Source organism: Actinia tenebrosa, unplaced genomic scaffold (genome assembly GCF_029948245.1).
Source record: "Actinia tenebrosa isolate PJP-AT-01 unplaced genomic scaffold, QUT_ActTen_1.0 PGA_scaffold17__23_contigs__length_9995812, whole genome shotgun sequence".
In the NCBI taxonomy this organism is placed as follows: Eukaryota; Metazoa; Cnidaria; class Anthozoa; order Actiniaria; family Actiniidae; genus Actinia; species Actinia tenebrosa.
Genome location: NW_028292577.1, coordinates 5,878,511 through 5,902,182, shown reverse-complemented (window position 1 = coordinate 5,902,182; position 23,672 = coordinate 5,878,511). Strand labels below are relative to the sequence as shown.

Below are 23,672 nucleotides of genomic sequence, written 5' to 3'. Positions count from 1 at the left end.
GCTCCGCCGCCTCCGTGTTGTGACACAGTAGGTTACACTAGACGTCAATTAAGCTGTTTCCATGGTGTTTTATAGGAAGGTGCCCTTGAAAAAAGTTTGGGATGTCATGGAAACACTGTGATTGAAGTCCATCAAAAATACTCTTCTGGAATGATTATACCTCATGTGCAACATGTTATATTAATTCTTTTGGTACTGTCTGAATGTGTTTTTATGAATGTTTTTGAAAACGTAGTTGAACAAAGAGAAGAAATCATTAGAAGAGAAGTTAAATGAAACTGCACAGTCCTTGGTCGATGAAGAAGAAAAGGCAAAAGGCTTATCCAAACAGAAGGCTAAACAAGATGCAGTTATTGCTGACCTGGAGGAAAGACTACGAAATGAAGAACGGGTAATTTGATTGATTACTGGTTATTAGAATGGGAATGTCAGTGATGGTGATAGCGATGATAAATGTGATGATGATGATGATGATGTCGATCATGATGATGATGATAGTGATGATGATAAATATGATGATGATGATGACGATGGTGGTGGTGATGATGCCGATGATGGAGGTTGTGGTGATAATGATGATGATGCATGCAAATGATGGTAATGTAAGTTGGTTGTTGGTTGCAGTTATGAATGGAACAAAGTAATTAAAAGTAATTACTCACTAGAACTCAAATGCTGTTTGTTGCAGGCTCGCCAAGAACTCGAAAAGATTCGTCGTAAATTAGAAGCTGAATTGGCTGAAGTGTCACGTCAGTTGGAAGAAGCCAAACAACAGGTGATGCATCCAACCCTAACTTGCCTATCCCTCGACCCTGTCCCCCTCATGAGTTCAATTGACCCATCTCCTCAGTCCCTGAATGGGTTCAATTGACCTCTCCCCTCTGTCCCCCTCATGGGTTCAACTGACCCCCTCCTGTCCCCCTCATGGGTTGAACTGACCCCCTCCCCTCTGGTCCTCCTCATGGGTTGAACTGACCCCCTCCCCTCAGTCCTCTTTTCATTGTCCCAGCGCATATTATTACGTATTCATATAGTTCATTGCAATATTGAAAGTGATGGTTTAATGTTTAGATTCAAGAACTGGAAGCATCTGTTCATAAAAAGGATATGGAGCTGAATGAAATGAGTGCCAGGTATGTCTATTTGCTTGTCTCTGGTTTACTCAGTCAGACAGACAGTCATTCAATAAGTCAGTGAGTCATTCATTTGGTCAGACAGACAGTCATTCAATAAGTCAATGAGTCATTCATTTGGTCAGACAGACAGTCATTCAATAAGTCACTGAGTCATTCAGTTGGTCAGACAGACAGTCATTCAATAAGTCACTGAGTCATTCATTTGGTCATTAGGACACTCAGAGAGACAAACACACCATCTGCCATCCTATCAACATTTGTGCTGAATATCTTCTAAATATCCATATCCTTCAATCTTCAAGGTTTGATGAGGAGTCTGCCAAGAAAGTAGAGCTTGAGAAAAACAAACGAGAACTCGAAACGCAGGTTGAAGAGCTGAAAGAAGATCTGGACGTGGAAAAGAGTGCTAGAGTCAAAGCTGAGAGGCAAAAGCGAGAACTCAGTGAGGTTGGTATAGAAACAAATAGGATGGGAAGGGTCGGACCTCAATTCTGTGTTTGTCGCTTTTTAGTTGTTGCACAGTGTGTCTTCCCTTCACTAAAGGCCAGCAATGAGATTCATGAGATCCAATAGAATGCTTTCTGGTCGACAGCACATGACGGGCAGTGTTTGCCTGTCATTGTAAGCTGGTAATAAGATTCCTGAGATTCATTCAGCTGATTGAGACCAAGCAATAGAATACTCTCTTACAAATAGTGTTTTTTTGGTAGGAATTGGAATCACTGAAGTCTGAACTGGAAGAGTCGATTGACACCACAGCTGCTGCTACCGACATGAGACAGAAGAGAGAACAAGAGGTGATATCATTGAAGAAGAGTGTAGAAGAAGAAGCTTCTGCCCATGAAGCCGCCATGGCTCAGCTGAAACACAAGAGTGCTCAACATATAGAAGAGATCCAGGAGAAACTAGATGCTACCTTGAAGGTCAGTGTTGTTCACGTGATTATATAGAGACCCATCTTACCCATGAAGAGATTGTCACCAAATCAAGGTTTACTCTATATGTTAGTGTTGAAGTTGGAGTAGAGAAAGCTCACTCCATATGTGGTATGATTAATTTCATATTTGGATTGTGCGGAAAAGCGGCAAACAAAAAGGCCGTCGTTTTACAACGAATTCGACATGAACATTTTTGAAGAAGAAAAGAAAAGAAAAAAAAAAGACAAGTAAAAAAAGAAAAACTTGGAAAATCGAGGAAGGATACGGGGAAGATGCTGACTCATGGGTCTGCCTCGCAGACAACAGACACAGGGAAATACGCCACTCAATGTTTGATACGATGATATGTAGAAATCCACGATAAAATGATAGCCGTAAACCCAATGCTCTCTCTTCTTTCCATAGGCCAAAGCATCGCTGGAAAAGTCGAAGAACAACCTATCAAACCAAACCTCCGAAATGGCCGTCGAAATCAAAAATCTGAGCGAGAAGAAACAAGAGCAAGAACGCAAGATTAAGCTACTCGAAAATCAGCTGACAGATGCCAATATACGACTAACTGATGATGAATCTAAAGTATCCGAGCTGCAGGCGGTCCGTGTTCAATTACAGAAGGAGGTTGAAGCATCAACGGCACAAATGGAAGAGCTGGAGTCAAGGTGTAGTTCTTTAGAGAGAAATAAGAAAACTCTGGAAGAACAGCTAGCCGAGACTCAGGTAAGTTAACGTTTTTCTTGTTTTTTTTTTGTGAATTATTTTTTCTACCTTTCTATTTTCCTGCTTCTATTCTTTTGTCATCCACTTTGTAACGGAGTTGGTACTCCCTTATTTTAGCTTTAGTTTATATTTTTTGTACGACCGAATTAAAGGCCGTCAAGGTTTCGACGGGTAAAGACGTGACTCGACGTTGCTCTTTTCTCTGTGTGGTATCAAGACCCTTTCATGGTGAATCTTTCCACGGCCCTCTCAAGCGAGCTGGCGCTACCACACACTTTTTCTATTTTCTTTCTTTCATTGTGGTGGTGATGACGATAATAGTGATGATGATAATGATAATTGATGATAGTGGTCATGATATTGAGGGTGATGATGGTGATGGTGACGATGATGATGGTGATGATGATGGTGATGATGGTGATGGTGATGATGATAATAATAATGATGGTGATAATTGATGATGTTACTGATGATGATGATGATGATGATGATGAATGATACTAATGATCGATAATGGTGTCGATGATGATGATGATATTAATCTTAGCAATGCAAGATAATAATACGCTAATAATTATTATACTTATAATCTTTACCATTATTCAGGATTCGTTACAAGAAGAGACCCACCAGAAACTGGCCATCAGTTCGAAATTAAAAGAGACTGAAGCAGAGATAAATCGTTTAACCGAACAACTCGAAGAAGAAGAAGATGCTAGGCAAGCTTTGCAGAAACAAATGCAGGGCGTCCAGGCACAAGTAAGAACGAACATTATTAGAACATGTCATTTGATTGGTCAATATCAAATTCAAATCCAGTTAAACGGCAAGTGCTTATTGGCTCGAACCAAGTACCACTGGAAGCGCAAAATTAATCATATTGCTTTTGGTTGTTTAGCTCGTGGATGCCAAGAAGCTCTGTGAAGAAAGAGCTGCGGCTCTTGAAGACGCCGATGTTGTGAAGAAGAAGATGTTACGAGAAATGGAGACGATGCAGCAGCATTCAGATGCACTGCAAGCTGAGAACAGTAAGCTTGAGAAGGCTAAGAAGAGACTTCAGAATGAGGTTAGTACTGACACGAGTCAACATTCATTTGGGGAGGAACTATAAAGAAACTATTTGTTCATTCATTGTTTATTTTGTTAACATTTGCTTGTTATCATTTTAAAATTTTATGATTTTTAAAGAGCGCCTCCTTCAATTAAGCGCAATTAAGTATATTTATTGTTCGTCTTTAGGTTGAAGACTTGCAGCTTAACCTGGACAAAGAGAAAAGCAATGTTGCTAGTCTCGAGAAGAGGCAAAGAAAGTTTGATCAGGTGAGTTTTCAGTGTGCGTGACTCGACTTCAAAAATATGGAAATAGCAGTGAAGAAGATGCCAGACTTTTAATAAAGGGGGGAGGGGGGGAGACGATGCAATTGTCGCTACTTTTTTTATTTGTGTTTCAAATTTTCATGTTATGACTTTGCTGACCTTTCAGCTTCTTGCTGAGGAGAAAGCAGTATCTGAACGCTACAGCCTTGAGCGTGATAATGCCGAGAGAGAAGCACGCCAAAACGAAACCAAAGTCATCTCTCTCACTCACCAACTGGAAGAAGTCCAAGACAAGCTCGCTGACAGTGAACGACTCCGTAAAAACGCGCAGAACGAGCTGGAAGCCATGATGGAGAGCAAAGATGATTTTGGTAAGAATGTACACGAGTTGGAAAAAGCCAAGCGCTCGCTTGAACAACAGTTGGCAGAGTTGAAGCAGTCGTATGAAGAACTGGAGGATGAGTTGCAGGCTACGGAAGATGCTAAGCTAAGGAATGACGTCAATATGCAGGCATTGAAGACCCAGTTTGACAGAGAACTACAAGCCAGGGATGAACAGAATGAGGAGAAGAGAAAAGGACTTCTTAAACAGGTATTAAAAAAAAGATATTTGAGGTGGTAATTATGATGTATACTATTTATATAGCTGCCTTCCTATCATATATATGAGTATTCAAAGGCCTTACAAAATGGGAGGTGATTAGTATAAGGTGTCCCTCTAATATTGGTTAGTAATGATGAAGTGTGGAGAGATTTCTAAAACATGCTAGATCCTTGGTCATCCAAGCCACATCAAAGTCTCTCCATTTGCAAAGGAAATTACAAAGGCAGCACCTTCTCCACAGTTATGTTAAGATCCCGAGTGTTGGTCTGGCTACCAAGACCTCCTTCAGAACGGTCCGATGCTTAACCAACTGAGTCAACGGTTTATTCTTCACATGGAAATCAAACTAACCTTTTCTTCTGTTTTGTATTCAGCTGCGAGAGCTAGAATCAGAACTGGATGAGGAAAGAAAGCTGCGTGTGAATGCCGTCAATGCCAAAAAGAAGCAAGAGATGGACATGAGGGACCTGGAAGACCAACTTGAAGCAGCCAATAAGGTTAAAGAAGATGGGTTACGTCAGCTGAAGAAATACCAGCAACAGTTGAAGGACATCCAGAGGGACTTGGATGATGCTCGTCATGGACGTGATGAAATTGCTGACCAGGCAAAGGAGAATGAACGAAAGCTGAAGCAGTTGGAAGCCGAATTCTTACAAATGCAAGAGGTAAAAAATAATACATAGATATATACTTGTTTTACGAGGGTAGCACAGAATGGTGTGTAGCTAAAAACTCGTGGAAGATGGCAATGTTGGTGGAAGTGTTGTTGTGGTGGGTGATAGTAATATTGTGGTGAATTATGGTAATGATGGCAGTAATGTTGTGATGGTTGATGGTAATCATGATGATGATGATGAGTGGTGATGATGCTGATGATGATGATAACGATGAGTGATGATGGTGACGATGAGTGATGATGATGGTGACGATAAGTGGTGATGGATGATGGTGATAATAGATCAGAATCGTGATAATGTTAACAATATTAAAGAGAGTGATGATGGCGATGGCAATAATCGTATGAGGGATGTACGATAATGATGATTGTAGCGATGACGGTGAGGGTGAATACGAATACAATATTCCTAATAATGTTCATGTTAATATCCTGCTACTTTCCTTCACCGTGTTTCTAGTTCTAATACTTATTTCAATTGGTTTTTAGGATCTTGCATCGGCTGAACGAGCAAGGAAGACAGTTGAGCGCGAGAGAGACGAGCTGCAGGAAGAACTGTCTGCGATTTCTGGGCTGAGGTAATGCTTTGTTACTCCCCATTTCTGATGCAATTTTACGATACTTTTTCCAACACAATCGTCCAAGCCTGCGCCTTGATGAAAAATTCAGGATGACGACGACGCGTTCATGCAGAAGCACAAATCATTTTCGCCCCATCATCTGATCTTTATAGCGTTCATATTAGTAGCACCAGGGGTACTAACCATTTACCCGGAAAAACCTGAAATTCCGGTTCGAAGAACCAATGATATTCGTCTTTCTGATCGGAAATTTCCGTGGAAAACTCGGTCTCCCGATTGAGAAAATCCAGTTTTCCCGCTATTTTCGGTTCTTCCGGTAGACGCGTGTTCCATTCGTCAAAGTTTCCTGCTCTTTTCTTGCAAATAGCAAACGAATTTCCAACCGGAAGGATTGGTTTCAAGAGTAAGTATCCCTGGTTTATAGATTGCTTACTAAGTTTTTTTTTTACTTGTGGTTGAAGGGGCGTCTCGGCTGACGAGAAACGAAAACTAGAGGCTCGAATCTCTGCTTTGGAAGAAGAAGTAGACGAAGAGCGAACACAGAGTGAATTGAACATAGAGAAATCAAAGCGAGCCATGATGCAGGTCAGTGGAAGCAACACCAAAAATCATGCGCAGTGTGGATCATTGAACTTTATCACGCTGCAGTCATTTCATTCCCACGCGAATTCAAACCTTTATTTACGCCCGTGACTAGACGTTTGAAAATCTCTTTTTCAAGCCAAGATGGCTGCCGCTTGAGAAACAACCGTGATGAGGCTGCTTTAAAATGCAGTAGACGTTAACCCTTATGACGTTTCATGTGTAAACTACCACAATCCTATTCAGATTTTCACTTCTTAGGGCTGGTTCACACTTTAACATAAGCACAAACATAGGCATAAAAAACGTAGTACTATTGTAATAGTGTCCTTCACAGTTGCCAGCTCCATCTTGAAAGGTAGCCGTGCCTTTGCATCGAAGCGAGACGAACGTGAGCTTGCAATGATAGAGATGTGAATAATTGTCCAAGGTGTTAAAAAAGGTCTCTAACATTGCAAGGTCACCGTTCGTCTCGCTTAGTTGCAAAGGCACGGCTACCTTTCAAGATGGCGCAGGGATTTTTGAAGGGGAATATTCTTATGCTTATGCTTCGTGCAAGCCCGCTTCACACTTGTGTTGTTCTTACGCTTATTCTTATATTAAAGTATGAACCAGCCCTTATTGAAATGTTAAAGCTCATTTACAGACAATAGTGAAAATTAGCATTAAGCTACCGCATAAAGGGATTCTGTAGGTGGAAATATAAAACGGCATCATCTTGAGGCCTATACAGGCACTTCAATTGTCCAACGTTTTACAGCGTGTGTTGTAGCGAGCTAGTCTTCAAGAGGAGAAGGCGTCTTCCACGGCTCAATAAGTTGTGGACCTTGTCTCAGTAGTTTTGAAACTTCTGGCTTTCTCCCTTTGTATTAATGTCCTCTGGATCTTGCTTTAGATGGAACAGTTGCAAGCTGATCTAAACGCTGAGAGAACTCAGTCCCAAAACCTGGAGAGTGCCAAGTTATCTCTTGAGAAACAAGTAAGTCATTCACACCTGCAACGATAGCAATGCCTCAACACTATTACATGGGGAGTAAATTGAATATTACTTTCTGGGGGTAGAGTGGGGAGGAAATATGCTGACAATGCCTCTGTTGTCTCTACCAACGCTGTCATTCGTTATTGAAGAATCTGCGTCCCATCTTTTTACAATTTTTCTAACATTCTTCAAACTGTTTCTAGAATAAGGACCTGAAGGCTAAGCTTCACGAACTGGAAACTCTGTCACGCACGCGGCATAAGATGGCTGTGGCATCCTTGGAGAGTAAACTGGCGACTCTTAACGAACAGCTAGAAAACGAAGCCAAGTATGTAAAAGAACTTTCCGCTGTATCATTTTGGTACAAGTTGGAAACATGGGGGGGGAGATTGTCGATACCTTTCGCCCCAAAGCATTTTCAGTGGGTAGTGTGTGCATTTCGTTTTTTTTTTTTTTTGAATCAGTGCAGCTTGATTTTGACAAAGTAGTGCGCCTAAATCGCACAAAATCTGTAATATGTTAGTATACTCGCTTCTAACTTGTGGGTTTTCTCGGATTTTATTCAGTATTTTGTTTCGTTTCTTTCTTTTCCTTCGCAAACCCAACGCGCTAAATATATTCCAATTCGATCTGTGAGCTAGCCTTACCTATACTCACTACACCACTATAATGCTGGAAGAAAGATTTCCTTGTATTTGGGACCAGTAGAGACCTTTAGATCTCTCTCCTGATTCCGGACATTATTTGCATATGTCTCATTTAAATCAACCCCGACTGGGGAGAGATTACTGGGATTCCCAATATTCTGAGAACTCGGCTCGTTTTGAAAATGGTTTTTCTCTGCCGCCTGCAGTCAAAAATATGAAAGGTACCGACTTATTATTTTTGATTGACGGCAGCGATAAACCTAGTTCTTCACAACCCATTGGAAGTTCTGATGCGCAGAATATTGAGAATAGCAGCAAATAGAATGTGAATAGAATATGTAATAAGGATTGTTTTAACAGGGAGCGTGCTTTGTTGGGCAAAGCTAACCGTAAGATGGACAGAAAACTCAAAGAGTTGATGCTACAGAACGAAGAAGAGCGACGACATGCCGATCAATATCGCGAACAAATGGACAAACTGAATGTTCGTATGAAGGCCTTGAAGCGTCAAGTCGATGAGGCTGAAGAGGAATCCAGTCGTATGAATTCGTCTAAGCGTAAGATCCAACGCGAGTTAGATGACGCCCTTGAAGCCAATGAGGAACTACAACGAGAGGTGACCTCGCTCAGGAACCGACTAAGGTACGCAATGATACCTAAGTGAATAGAATTAGAAATGTCTTGTGTGTCTATAAGCAACCTGTGGAGCTGCAGAACACGATGGAAACTGGAGGAGATTCTAGGCAGATCCTAGAGCAGGCGTTTTTTTGATGGTTTTGAGGAAGAATCGGGGTTTTGGGGTTCCTGTTTCGACTACGTGCCGCGAGAAAAATGGGACCTAGCAAAAGAAAAGGGGAGCAGATCCGTGTTCTACAATGTTAAAGACCATGTCTTTAGTTTATTCACTTTTGGCAATATTCAATATTAAATGGGTTACCAGTTACCCGTTGGAATTTGATTTTCGTTTGGGCTTCAATCAAAAATTTGAAAGGTACCAACTGATAATTTAGATAATTTAATCGTCGACTCGCAGCTATGGAGTTTGAGTAATATTGAGAGTATCTTATTCGCTTTGCAGTTTTAAAATATCTAAGATGGATTCTTTTTTTTGTACATTTTAGGGGTCGCGGTGGTGGTGGTGGTGTTAGCAGTCGCAGCGGGTATACAACTCCTCCCGATTCCAGGCGCAAACGTGAAAGGGCAACGGTTGAACCCATGGAAGGAGAAGCTTCCGCCGACGTCCAAGAAGAGGACTAAATTTCTTAGCCTGTTTTATAGTAGTCGGTATTCTACTCAATAGAAAACAAAAGTTACCCCTGTTGAAGTATTTAAGGAGGCCGCACCCCAACTGCAATATCTGTATGTTTCCTTTTTTCTCTTGCGTTCTTTTCAAAATACTGGAGTTTAATCTTAAACTAGGGTGTCCCACATGATCGCTCTTTGGTCCCTTGATTTTGAAAAAATTCTAATTACCTTGAATGGACGCCTGTACTTGGGATATTTAATGAGTCTGGTATTAACACTCATGTTAAATCATTTTTCACTGCTAAGTTGATAAAAACCCAGTGTTCTTATGCAATGTTACCGAGAAAAATATACCACGAAAGAAAAAAACAGCAACTTATGATCCTGATTAAGAGAAACAAATGTAATCGTCGATTTATACTACGTAGTAGATGCTTAGTTTTTTTGATATTGGTAATATTCTATTATTAATTACTATTAATATTAAGTAATAATTAACATGTAGGACTTTTATAATTTGAAGTATTTCGCTTATGGATTTTGTAATTTAGTCCATTTGGAAACTGGAATTTTATTAAAAGGATAATGATTTGTGCAGGTCTAGATAAGGAAATGTCTGAACCCCATAAAACGGCTAAAAATAAACCTAAAAGTTGCCAATAATAAAGTTAAATCTAGTTTGATAACTAAGAGTTAAAGAAAACGAGCAACAAGCTCAAACAAAGTCGTGTAATTTCTATTTTATAAACGTGAAGTTAGTAAATTAAAAGAGATTTTTGCTGACTTAGTCTTAAATTTGAGTATTTCAGTTGGTTTACTAATTCATGTACCATTTAAATTATTTCAATGGTTTTTACTTGTTATGGTAGTTTTTGTTATTAATGATCAATTCACCTTTTCGGCGCTAGCTTGGAAGTGTTACGGTCACCAAAAAGTTCGGACATTGTTCTCGAATTTCCATACAAATTCACATTAAAGAGAAAATTTAGGTAGATTTCTTTAGTTAGCTATCTCAACAGCAGTAAGAAAAGCTTCAATCAAGCTAGAAAAATGATTATTTACTTGTATTTAGAGAACTAACTAAACATTAATCAAGTAAATAGTTCATTTAGAGTCAGTACATTTGTACGGAAATTCGAGAACAATGTCTGAAGTTTTTGATGACCGTAACACAATCTAAAACAATTCATACCCCATGACGGCTAGCGCCGAAAAGGTGAATTTTATTCCAGCCCTCCCTTTTCAATCATTTGTCACAATTCCTATTTTGTATCGCCAAGGATTTGTAAACTTTGAAGCTACGCCAACTCCTATCCCCCAAAGCGCTGTACAACGAAACGTTGTCGGCAAAGCCTTTCGAACCACTATAGTTTTTATTCGTTCATATCTAATTCCCTTTGAAAAAGAAGGCTTAAGCTGCCGATACACGCTGCAATTGTTTCGCGCGCTGGCAATGGAATCTCAATTTTTCCGTTGCATTGCCAGCACGAGGCACGATTTCAGCGTGTATCATGCCCCGCGACTTTGACGGCAACGATGTCTCGCAAATTGTTGCAGAAAATCACTGCAACATTTTCGGAATTGCACGCCTAAAAATAGCGAAAACTGAAAATTGCAGCGTCTCGCGCATTACAATAATCCTATTCAAACTAGGCAATCGGGATTTAATACTATTTTTACCTTTTTGATCATAGTTAATAGAGGGGCACTAGTTCCCCTCTATTAACTATTTTTTGATATGGTAGACGTTGCAATTTTTTGGTGTAACGAAAATGTGAAATTGCGTTGCCAGTGGGAGAAAAAATTGCAGCGTGTATCGGCAGCTTTACCGACCATGATTCAATATGGATTTCATAATCAGACTAAGGGATATAGGCAAAACATCATTCCTCTTCCATACCACACAGGTAGCCCGCATTGGATCTGAAACCTCCAATCAGCGCGTTGATGATTTTCCCGCTCTTTGTCCCACGTGACTGGTTGTTGGTCCAAAGAGTTCAAAGTTGGTTTAGTATTTTCTTGTTCTTTGAACCAAGAATGTCTACTGGATTATTGCTCTCTTCTCAACACTTTACTGACTTGCAAAACCAAACAAATTGGGAGTGAATACCTCAGCTAGTAAATCTTTTTGGATCATACTTTAAAAGGGATAAAAAAGCATGGAAATTAATACTTTCAGCTTCGAGTTTGTCAGACTCTAAAATGGCCGTCTAGACTTTCGTTTGGACTTTATTATCTTCAGTTGTTTTGAAGGCAGAATCTTGTATTAAAAAAACAAGCAAACGGTAAGCAAAACCTCAGTCGTTTCTTGATATTCCTGTTTTTACGAGACACCATGTGTTTTTATCCCTGAAATATTTTAGACTTGCTTCTTATTGTCGTCTTCACGGGTTTTTTTAACATATAATTCAGATTTTGGTTCTTCGGTTGTAATTCCGTTAAGTTTTGAGAAGGAAAATCAAGTCAAATAATCGAAATGCTTTAAAATTGTAAATATTAAAGAAAAAACTTTGTACATCATGAAAAGTTGAATAAACTCGAGCGAACACAAAGTCTTGGTTTTGAATCATGTTTTCTTTCTACTCAAACAAATTCGAGAAAAAGCCCTTTTTAACGATCTTTACATTTTTCTCTTTTAAATTGATTTGTTGAATCAATATTTTTCCATATATTTTAGTAATTCCACCTTATATTTGTTAGTACAGTTTCTTTTTTACTCATTTTTTCGTCCATCTTCGACTCAACAAAACAAGCGATCATTTGCCGCCATTTTTTACCACAAAGTTTTTACTTTACGGCGGTATTATTAACGAAAAACATTCAAAACCAATGAAAAAGACTATTTTATCAATGAAACCCTGTAGAATAATGAAAAATATGGAGGTGTTCTTTCATTTTCAAGTCGAATATTTTGATTTTGAAGAAGAAAGTAAGTATTTTTTTGCTGTTCTGAGTCAAATTCACTTTGTTCAAAATAAGAACCTGAAAAAATGACTTTATTTGTTGGGAAAAAGTCTGTTTTAACTTTATTCAATAGAAATATTGATCCAAACCAATTTGTAGTTGTATTGATATCAAACCACTTGACATTTATCAATAAATATCTTGGATTTTCAAGGGATTTGTGTTGAGAAAAACAGAAATTATTCAGTCCAAACAAGATTAAACTACAATATTTACTTTATTATCTAATACAATATTGTACAAATAATTACAGATATATTCCAGTATAATTCTTTTTTTCATTCATCTAAATATCCAATTCAACACCAGGTTTGTGTTCTTCTACAAGTTGTTTTACACGTTCCTTACATTCTGCAGTTATTTTCTTATTGCCCGATAAAGATAACCATTTTACATGACAATCATCTTGTATGATGACACTACAAATACTCTCTGCTCCTTCATCTGTAATATTATTCCCAAGAAGGTCTAGGCGGGTTATTTTAGTTTGTGTTAGTACACTACAAATACTCTCTGCTCCTTCATCTGTAATATTATTCTTCCCTAGGTTTAGGTGGGTTATTTTAGTTTGTGTTAGTACACTACAAATACTCTCTGCTCCTTCATCTGTAATATTATTATTCCCTAGGTTTAGGTGGGTTATTTTAGTTTGTGTTAGTACACTACAAACACTCCTCACTCCTTCGTCTTTGATATTATTCCACTCTAGGTTTAGGTAGGTTATTTTAGTATCTGTTAGTACACTACAAATACTCTCTGCTCCTTCGTGTGTTATTTTATTCCTATTTAGGTTTAGGTGGGTTATTTTAGTTTGTGTTAGTACCCTACAAATACTCTTCACTCCTTCGTCTGTTACTTTACTCCACACTAGGTCTAGATAGGTTATTTTAGTTTGTGTTAGTACATTACAAATACTCTTCACTCCTTCGTCTGTAATATCATTCCTCTCTAGGTGTAGGTAGGTTATTCCAGTGTTTACTAATGAGTTGGTTATTTTTTCTACACATTTATCATCTAAACTACAATGATACAGCTCCAGTTTAGTTATGAACGAATTACAAACAAGTGAACGACAAACAACACCAACACCAAACAAGGTTAAAGCAGGTGACTTATGAATGCTCAATGTATAATCACTAGATGACTGTGGATGTTGTTCTTTTAGTGAACGAATGATATCCAACAAATACGATACGTATTTCATATCAGCATCAGTTACTCTATCAAAACCAATGAACCCATCACTATCACAGTATTTATTGTACAGCTCATGTATGGTTATTGTAGTTAGTTCTTGCTCTCCATACTCATACAGACACTGTAATATTAGCAGTTTATTTACATTATACTTAGATGATATCTGTTGGATTAGTTTACTCATTAGTTGTTTTCCATCTTTTTTCTTCGACAAAAGTCCACACATGAACACCAACGTCTGCTCACTCATGCCCTCTGGGATTTCGTTATTTTTTTCAAAAAAAGAAGCAGAGAGATATTCCTGCAGAGTCAAATGAGTGAAACTAAATTCTTCTTTTGTTCCAAAAGCAGTAATTCTAATTCCAGGAACACAATGAAGAATGCTGCTTACTTTCAAGTTTTTAATTTCGTCATGGGTAAGGTCTAGTTTTTTCATGTCTTCTTCGTCAAAAATATATCTACTCTCCTTCAGCAAATTAGCACCTAATTTAGCTAGTTTATCTAGCGTATCTTCAGCTATTTTCTTTGCATATTCTGACATTTCTGAATATTTGAGATTTGCATGGAGTTTTTCTATTAAGACTTTAGCAACCTCGTTATAAAGATCAGTTATTTTAGCGGGTAGATTTTCTGTGATTCCCGAACGACTAATTCGCCATTCTAAACACCAGCACAACAAGAAAGACGATAGCGGAATATGACAAAAACTTATTAGGTTCTCATTTTTTTCTACTTGTTCGCGTACTGTCAGATTGGTAAAGATGTCGTCTGTCTTTGCACTGGGAATGTCATGTGCAGCCATGATTTTAGTTTGGTTTTCTCTGTTGGCTTTTGCCTCTTTTAGCATTTCGGAATCTGGGAGAAAAAGGATATTTTTAAAAACAATATTCTAAACACTGCTGCTGTCGATCTTCATGAAATCCAATTTATATGGTAAGGGAGGTAAGTGTAATATTCTTTTTCTTTGAATGTGTGGTTTCAGAAAAATCCATACCCTACATATAACATTACAAGGTTTGTATAGAAAATTTTTTAGTGGAAATTCCAAAGGGGTGGGGGACCTTTTGTCAAATATTCTCCATGGTAGGGTGTGGAAATTATCTGGAACCACACAATAAACAGTCAGTCCTAATTTATTCAATATCATTTCCAGCAAACCAATCATGTTGGAAAAGTGAAATTTATACACTATATACCAGATGAGTACATCCATACACCATATACCAGATGAGTACATCCATACATCTATACCAGATGAGTACATCCATACACTATATACCAGATGAGTACATCCATACATCTATACACTATATACCAGATGAGTACATCCATACACCTATACACTATATACCAGATGAGTACTTCCATACATCTATACACTATATACCAGATGAGTACATCTATACACTATATACCAGATGAGTACATCTAGACATCTATACACTATATTCCAGATGAGTACATCCATACATCTATACACTATATACCAGATGAGTACATCCATACACTATATACCAGATGAGCACATCCATACATCTATACACTATATACCAGATGAGTACATCTATACATCTATACACTATATACCAGATGAGTACATCCAGACATCTATACACTATATTCCAGATGAGTACATCCATACACCTATACACTATATACCAGATGAGTACTTCCATACATCTATACACTATATACCAGATGAGTACATCTATACATCTATACACTATATACCAGATGAGTACATCTAGACATCTATACACTATATTCCAGATGAGTACATCCATACATCTATACACTATATACCAGATGAGTACATCCATACACTATATACCAGATGAGCACATCCATACATCGATACACTATATACCAGATGAGTACATCTATACACTATATACCAGATGAGTACATCCAGACATCTATACACTATATTCCAGATGAGTACATCCATACATCTATACACTATATACCAGATGAGTACATCTATACATCTATACAATATATTATAGATGAGTACATCTAGACATCTATACACTATATACCAGATGAGTACATCTATACACTACATACCAGATGAGTACATCTATACACTATATTCCAGATGAGTACATCCAGACATCTATACACTATATACCAGATGAGGGCATCCATACATCTATGCACTATATACCAGATGAGTACATCCATACATCTATACACTATATACCAGACGAGTACATCTAAACATCTATACACTATATTCCAGATGAGTACATCCAAACATCTATACACTATATACCAGATGAGTACATCTAAACATCTATACACTATATACCAGATGAGGGCATCCATACATCTATACACTATATACCAGATGAGTACATCTATACATCTATACACTATATTATAGATGAGTACATCTAGACATCTATACACTATATACCAGATGAGTACATCTATACACTATATAGCAGTGGAGTACATCCATACATCTACACGCTATATGCCAGATGAGTACATCCATACATCTATACACTATATACCAGATGAGTACATCCATATACCAGATGAGTACATCAATACATCTATATACTATATACCCGTGTGGGGGGGGGGGGAGGGGGGTACTCCCATATATGGACTATACGGGGATGATCTGCTGAACAGGGTATGGTTTGAGGGTCGTAGCATTGTTCGGAATTGGAAGCAGAGAGCCATACTCTACATCATACATAGAAAGACAGTTCGAAATACTGAGAAAACAGTCTATGACATATACGTACACGGAAATGAGGCCTGTAGCGCGCTACAAGAAACGCTACGAGAAATCCGCAATCCTAAAACGCGCCACATATGCCCCGGTACTATATACCAGATAAGTACATCCATACATCTATACACTATATACCACATGAGTATGTAAAAGAAAACATGTAGAAAAGTAAAAGATACCTTCAGCATGATCCCTCTCTGTTGTTGATTGTAGTTCTTGGTTTTTCGGTCTTGACATCTTCCTCTAAAAACACAAAAATCAATACATTCTAACTTTGGGTAGTGCAGCCAATCAGAAAGTAGCAGAACACAATACCCTTCAACATATTCTTTTATTGCCATGAGAAAATGATGATGTCTATCTAGTTGTTTACACGTAACATCAGGGTCAAATTACCATTCTCATACAATCTAGGTTTCTGATTGGCTCTACTACCCAAAGTTGAAATGAATTTGTTTTCATTCCACATTTTAATTCAGGTTCTCTTGTTTAACTGGTCTAAGTGGCCCCGGCTACAGTTATTGCACTGTCAAAACGTTTTTCTTATCAACTTGTTTAATAAGATAGTGGTAAAGAATGAAAACACCATGAAGCACCATAAGCAACAAAACAGCTACATTTGGATAGGTGTGGAGGATTAAATGCACAAATGGATATCTTTTTTCACTGCATGCATACCCAACTCTGAAATGTTATTCCTATTTATCTGACCCATACACATTCAAAAAATCTGGACCTTATCATTGCTTTTTTGGTAATGACACACAATGGTTTTGTATTTCAGATTATTTGCAATATATTTTTTTATAACTTGGAAGTGTTGTTCTATTTAAACATATGTAAAGGGTTTTTAGAATTTACTGGAAAGTGCTGTGTAAAGAATAAATTAAAATTATACTATTATGAACTGCAGTTTAACAAATCCAACTCAAATTCAGAAAAACCAACCTGGCTGGACATCAGCTGATGACCTCTTCTGACCTTGTTGCCCTTGACTCAACACTAGATCAACTGTTAAGAATGACAGGAAAAACACTGATATTAATTATGCTAATTACAAACAATATAACCTGACTGGACCATTACAGTCACCATACCAACTACTTCATGATGTATACATGTCCTATCACTCTAACTGACATCTTACATACCATAACCTGACTGGACCATTACAGTCACCATACCAACCACTTCATGTCATATACATGTCCTATCACTCTAACTGACATCTTACACACCATAACCTGACTGGACCATTACAGTCACCATACCATCCACTTCATGCCATATACATGTCCTACCACTCTAACTGACATCTTACACACCATAACCTGACTGGACCATTACAGTCACCATACCATCCACTTCATGCCATATACATGTCCTATCACTTTAACTGACACCATAACTTAGGCCACCCCCCTTTTCTCTCTATATTTCATGGCAGCCTCCCCTCTTTTTTACCAGCTCCTCTAGACATAAATAATGAGTGACCCCTAAGGTAATGTTAATTACTAGGTAGGTAAAATATTTTGTCTTACCTTTTCTTTCAATGTTTCTTGCTGCTTCTAAGTGTGTCTCATGCTGCTTTTCCACTGTTTGTTGTAGTGCTGTATGCTGCACTTCCACTTGCTGTAGTGTCTCATGCTGCTGTTCCACTGTTTGTTGTAGTGTTGTATGCTGCTGTTCCACTGTTTGTTGTAGTGTTGTATGCTGCTGTTCCACTGTTTGCTGTAATTTCTCTATTCTGTTGATCACTATTGCAAAATAGTTGAATAGTAAATTCAGAGTTTTCCCAATATTAATTTAAGTAAAAATATTATTATTTGAGGTCTAAAAGTTTACAAGTGTCTCACTTTTAGGTGTTACCCTCTTGAAATAAAGACTTTGCTTCAATTCACTTCATAATTTTCATGAGTTTGAAACATATTTTAGTCTTAGTTAAAAATGAGGCATGTTGGCCAGTAATCTCTCCCTTAGCAATATATTTTTTTGCAAATCATTGCAGATCTTATTTGTTGCTCCATACCATGCACTTTGCTATGGTCCCCCTCATTATCACTGTACAAGTGGTACACGTACCTACATAGCAGTGTAGGTGTCTTTGCCCAGTCTCATTACTGATGATGAGTTTAATTATAACCATGAAAACTGCTTGGTATCTTACACACTTATTTTAATTCTTACTGTCAGTCAAGCCTATACTATCTTAGCTTTTTATGAATCAAAGTTCGAAAAAAATATTTGTTGTTCAACAAGATCTTTAAGAAAACTTAACATGGTGTTAACTCACTTGTGTCAACAGAATCTTTAACTTCTTTCTCTTGTTCAACACACTGTTTCAGCATTGGGTACAACACATCCAATGGCTTTTTCACATCTGTATTTGACAATATCAAGAACGAACGTTGTCAGGAACATTATATAGTATACTTAAAACTCCTATTTATCAACAATAATGCAGTAACTGTCATCTAAATATACATGTATTCCATAAAAAGCTTTTGACATAATATAAATCTAGATTCAAATATTCTCAGATTGAAAATCTTTTGTAAGTATGAGTGAGTGAGTGAATGTAGTATTGGTGATGTGTTGGGTAAGTGTTGGTGAAGCATTGGTCGACCATTGGCGAACGTACATCAGTCAGCCAAATATTGACTGACATGTGTCAGCTGGTCATAAACTGTTACATGATTATCATACATCATAATTATATATATTGCCACTTTTAGTGTACAGATACTTTCATCAAACAAACATGTCACATTAACAAAACTGTTATATACTGATATCTATAACATAACACAAATGATGACTACATACCATCTTGTACACACTTGAAGTCATCAGCAGATGCATTGAATAGTGCTAATGCATTGCAGGCGTCTGTCCATGCTGTATTAAAATCTGCATTAGTTATTGCTGCATCAGCAGCATGTCCTATTAGTTCGTTACAGATTTTTTTAAGATCATCTAACGCTTTACTTTCAGGACTGGAAGGCAGCACAAATTGCAAAGATGAATATCGCAGCACTGAGGTGAGAAGTGAGAAGTCCCAGTCGTTTGTGTTTCCTGAGTTAAACTTTGTTTCTTCATCTTTGAACTTGAATTTCAGTTTGGATGGTTGTATTTTTTTCATTTCTGCTGCATCATGTGGTGTGTCTTGCCAAGGGGGTGGTACTGTACCAGGTCTAACACGCTGGTAAACTATTGGCCACTGTGTCTTGAAATACTCCCGTAACCTTTGGTTCCCAACACGAAACAGAAGAAGAGTCAAGCTGAAGTAGTTATCTCTGCTAAACACCAAATTGAAAAAAAAATTAACACTCTGCTTTCCACACCATATGCAATAAGTTTTATGGTTGGTTTAAAAAATACATAGGATTATAAAATGACAATAAATTGGTCTTCCAAATAATTAAACTAAACCTCGAAAATCAATCAAAAAATGATGACAAGTTACTCCAAATCTTCCTCACAGATGCTTTTAACACAAAAACCAGAATATGTGTTCAGAATTCAGAACTTAATTTTTGCCAAGGGATTAAATTCACCCACCTTTCTTCTTGGCTGGCCATGATACATCAAGGGTTAATACCAGATCTAAGAGAGTAAACAGAGAAAATCTGTCACACATTTCTCCTGACATGCATTATCATAAAATTGTATTATTATCACATGAGCTCTGATGTCACGTGACGTCTGGTCCCACCCAAGCTTTCAGTTTGATAGTAACTCCTAGAACATATAACCTAGAGCAGGGTTTTCAATAAACTTTTTGGTAGGCGGTTATGAAATTAAAATAGGCAGTCAACTGGAATTCACTTGAACATGTAATCGAGGCATACTTGTCACCAGTCTCACTCTTCACACAAAAATTCAAGATGGCGGACAACGATTGTCGTAGTTTTGATTGCGTTGCAGTTTTCGTAGTACAGCAACAAAGATTGGGTTAAAATTTATTTTAATGAACTTTAAAGAACTTTAATCAAAATTTACAATTACATGGGGAAGTGGCTGAATTAGCAAGAGTAGACGGCAGAATCTGCCGGTTGCCGGCTTCTATTGAAAACCCTGCTAGAGGTAAAATTTTAACATTATTTTCATCTAAAATTCCTAAATGTACAGTATATTTACTGTAAACAGTAAACTGAAATCTAAATTCTGTAAATCGAGTGCACATGTCGATTCTAGGGATTTCTTGAATAACTGTGGTATTCTCTCAAACCCATATATATTAATTACTGTTATTGAGGATATAGGATACCCAAGGAAAATGACTTCAAGTCTAAAATCTTAGAAGATTACTCAATCTGATTTATGATATGCTTGATGATCACAGGAATGTGGCATCTGCAAATGAGTTGTTTCTTAGCAAATATCAGGACTACTGATTGTAAACTGCACCTAAATATTAGACTTTATTTTTTTCTGGTCCGGTATCCTGAAAAATCGTGCGTTCTGATTGGCTGTTTGAGCAGGCGGTATTTTGTCAGTATCTGCCCGCGCTCCGGTATCCTTTGCCGCTAAACAACAAAACAAAACGATTACAAAAACAAGTAAAAAAATACGGGGAAAAAAAAAAAAAGTTATTCACCGTCCTGTAGTTGGTCTGGATAGGGAAAAACTGTGCCCTCGGTCTTGACAACGGACCTCGGCCTATTGGCCTCGGTTCGTATATTCAATACCTTGGGCACAGTTTTTCCCTATCCAGACCTCCTGGCCGGTAAATAACATATATATATTCAATTTACAGATCTACAATACATCATCAGCTGATCATGTAGTACTGATGTACCTGCTACATTAGAACATGCACACCCCTTTACAGCTTCTCGTTCAATCTTGAATCAAATTTTTCACTTACCAACGATATTGAACAGCTAACTAGCAACGATCAATATAATCTTTATCAGTTTCTACTCTTTTACAATATGCTGATATCGACATCTTGTTGCTACACAGTTAGAAGTTCAATATTCCTTGATTTATAGCACTGTGTTATGTTGCACACATCTTACACTAAATCTTATCTTAACATATCCCTAGAGACCTACTAATGCATTGATGCATTCACGGATACAAATTGACGTGTTAAACTTACTTGAACAGCAAGAAGAAGAAGAAGAAGGACAAATAGACATGGAAATTTGACTTTCACTTTGTGCCCCAGACGAATGAAACAGAGATTAAGTTCAAGAATGTTTATATAGTCTTAGTAACCAGAGCCTACGTCAGACAACATGTGAAGAAGAAAAAGAAGAAGGACAAAGAGACATGTAACTTGAACTGTCACTTTGTGCCCCAGACGAATGAAACAGTTTAGGACCAAGAATATTTATATAGTCTCAGTAACCAGAGCCTACGTCAGACAACATGTGATAGCTATATGGCTTATGATTGGATGAAAATCAAACCTGTGACAGATAATTGACAGGTATCATAGACATTATAAAACAATGCCTATAAGCTGAAAAAATCCTATGTGAACATATATGTATATGAATACCTGGCATGAGTATCAGGCCTTCAATGATAACGAATACCTGATGTATTGATGCATTCACTGATACAAAATGATATATGAAACCTGAACAGCGAGGAGAATATGAAGAGGGACAAAATGACACCTATGATTTGACTTTATGCTAGACAACAAAACAGACAGCAAGTAGGCACCTTCTTAGGTCTGTCATGCAATGCGTGACAATAACCCCTAAAGAACGACTACATAAGAGGCTAAAAAGATATAACTACATAAGAGGCTAGTGATTTGTCGGCAAGTATTTAGACCAGTATATCTAAAACAGAAAACTGTCTTATATCTCTTAAATAATAACCAACGCACAAATTATCGAATTGTCCAATATATTTTTCTTATGAAAGTTCAGTATCAGACCCTGTGGTAGTCTCTTAAACCAATATTAATTACTGTTATTAAGGTATTAGAATTGGGTAAAGTGGCTGTCATTTCTACAAACTTTATTTACACTGTATCCAATACAGCTAAAATAGTACTTCACAATAAATGTATAAATAAAATTTCCTTTCGAAATTGCACGTCAAAAGTGTGAAATTTCACACCTAATTAAGGTGTCAAAAAAACGCAGGCAACCCAAGGCTCTTTTTCAGTAATCTATTAATATCTCTATCTAGAAAATGTTATAAAAATATATATCAAACTTGAGCTATGAAAATAAATTGTATAAAGAAAAAAAATTAGGCAGCCCGGAGCAAAATATTTTTTTTGGCAAGCTAAAACTACCGTGACATGGTTTTCGGTCGTAAAATTTTATCAAAATAGGTATATCTTTAAGGTCTATTTAACCTTCGTTCCAAATTTAAGGATAGTATAATAAATACAAAAGAGTTTACCGAAGGACGGGAGGGAAAGTGGTGCTTTAATGCGCTAAAGTTGCCATACTTCTTCAATTATGGATTCAAACGAAAAAATTCGCTGCCATATTGTTTCTGACATCGAACTACGTCATGAATTATGATATCAAGTCAATCTAGCCACAAAAACTATCGGAAAACTTTGGTATTATATCGCTCACACGTCGCTTCATCTGAATTCTGTATCGCGTCCCAAACAAATGACGTCATTCATAGCAACGGCCTTGAACGCATGCGTATTTCGACAGTGAAACACGAAACCACACCATAACTTTTAATCGACTGCAATTATTCAGGCAAGCTTTTTAATTCATCGAACCAATTTCAGCCGCCATTGGGGACTCAAATTTCGATGTTACTTGCTCTGCGTGGGCCACGAGATGTTCATTTCAAAGCGTATGTTCAAAAGGATCAATTACCTATACAAGTATTCTCGGATCATTGCACACGAAGTAAGCAAAACGGCTTCCTTCGATACAAAGTTTAGCACCGTGTTCTATTATTGCACACGAAATAAGCAAAACGGCTCCCTTCGATACAAAGTTTAGCACCGTTTTCTAAGAAAACGGAACAAGTAAGCTCCGAGAAAAAGAGAATATGGATTCATATTATCGTAAACAAGCTATCTAGTTACTAAAAAGTGAGGATTTTTTCCCAGCTACAACTCAAAACGCCCCCGGCGTTCATTAGATCATTTACGGTATTCTTGATTTATAGCACTTTATGTTGCACATATCTTACACTAAATCTTATCTTAACATATCCCTATAGACCTACTAATGTATTGATGCATTCTCGGATACAAATTGACATGTAAAACTTACTTGAACAGCAAGGAGAAGAAGAAGGACAAATGCACATGGAAATTCGACTTCCACTTTGTGCCCCAGACTAGGATCAAGAATGTTTTTTATGGTCTCTCAGTAACCAGAGTCTACGTC

At 37.5% G+C, this 23,672-nt stretch overlaps 2 protein-coding genes across 7 annotated transcripts in view; one reads left to right on the top strand and one right to left on the bottom strand.

Annotated features, from left to right (window-relative positions):
- The window catches only part of LOC116307794 (uncharacterized), a 34,356-nt gene extending 24,151 nt beyond the window's left edge, over window positions 1–10,205 (top strand). The window contains exons 22-38 of the mRNA XM_089032104.1: window positions 236–391; window positions 689–775; window positions 1,072–1,133; window positions 1,439–1,583; window positions 1,847–2,059; window positions 2,480–2,791; window positions 3,398–3,550; window positions 3,690–3,857; window positions 4,031–4,111; window positions 4,275–4,700; window positions 5,087–5,377; window positions 5,878–5,966; window positions 6,431–6,554; window positions 7,447–7,530; window positions 7,734–7,858; window positions 8,538–8,819; window positions 9,299–10,205. Coding sequence (XP_088888230.1) covers window positions 236–391; window positions 689–775; window positions 1,072–1,133; window positions 1,439–1,583; window positions 1,847–2,059; window positions 2,480–2,791; window positions 3,398–3,550; window positions 3,690–3,857; window positions 4,031–4,111; window positions 4,275–4,700; window positions 5,087–5,377; window positions 5,878–5,966; window positions 6,431–6,554; window positions 7,447–7,530; window positions 7,734–7,858; window positions 8,538–8,819; window positions 9,299–9,434 — 2,934 coding nt within the window. The 3' untranslated portion in view covers window positions 9,435–10,205. The remainder of the gene's footprint in view (window positions 1–235; window positions 392–688; window positions 776–1,071; window positions 1,134–1,438; window positions 1,584–1,846; window positions 2,060–2,479; window positions 2,792–3,397; window positions 3,551–3,689; window positions 3,858–4,030; window positions 4,112–4,274; window positions 4,701–5,086; window positions 5,378–5,877; window positions 5,967–6,430; window positions 6,555–7,446; window positions 7,531–7,733; window positions 7,859–8,537; window positions 8,820–9,298) is intronic.
- A 2,379-nt stretch (window positions 10,206–12,584) lies between these two features.
- LOC116307791 (uncharacterized) lies at window positions 12,585–23,670 on the bottom strand. Of its 6 annotated transcripts, none has more exons than XM_031718100.2 (8): window positions 23,556–23,670; window positions 19,894–19,938; window positions 19,159–19,628; window positions 18,626–18,712; window positions 17,874–18,089; window positions 17,281–17,343; window positions 16,512–16,575; window positions 14,298–14,438 (listed from the first exon to the last, which is right to left on the bottom strand). In XM_031718100.2, the coding sequence occupies exons 2-7, from the start codon at window positions 19,911–19,913 to the stop codon at window positions 16,514–16,516; spliced, it is 918 nt and encodes a 305-aa protein (XP_031573960.1). In that variant the 5' UTR covers window positions 19,914–19,938; window positions 23,556–23,670; the 3' UTR covers window positions 14,298–14,438; window positions 16,512–16,513. The 6 variants fall into 6 exon arrangements, with proteins under 6 accessions (XP_031573958.2, XP_031573960.1, XP_031573959.1 ...); XM_031718099.2 differs by having other exon boundaries at window positions 19,159–19,631; window positions 23,556–23,669; XM_089031632.1 differs by lacking the exon at window positions 23,556–23,670 and adding an exon at window positions 21,440–21,458 and having other exon boundaries at window positions 19,159–19,631.
- Window positions 23,671–23,672: the final 2 nt, after the last annotated feature.

Bases quoted from the DNA above. Each gene is read 5' to 3' on its own strand.
- LOC116307791 (XM_031718098.2), bottom strand. The intron at 14,439-16,511 runs GTATCTTTTACT...TTTTTCTCCCAG, and splicing joins AGAGAGGGATCATGCTGAAG to ATTCCGAAATGCTAAAAGAG.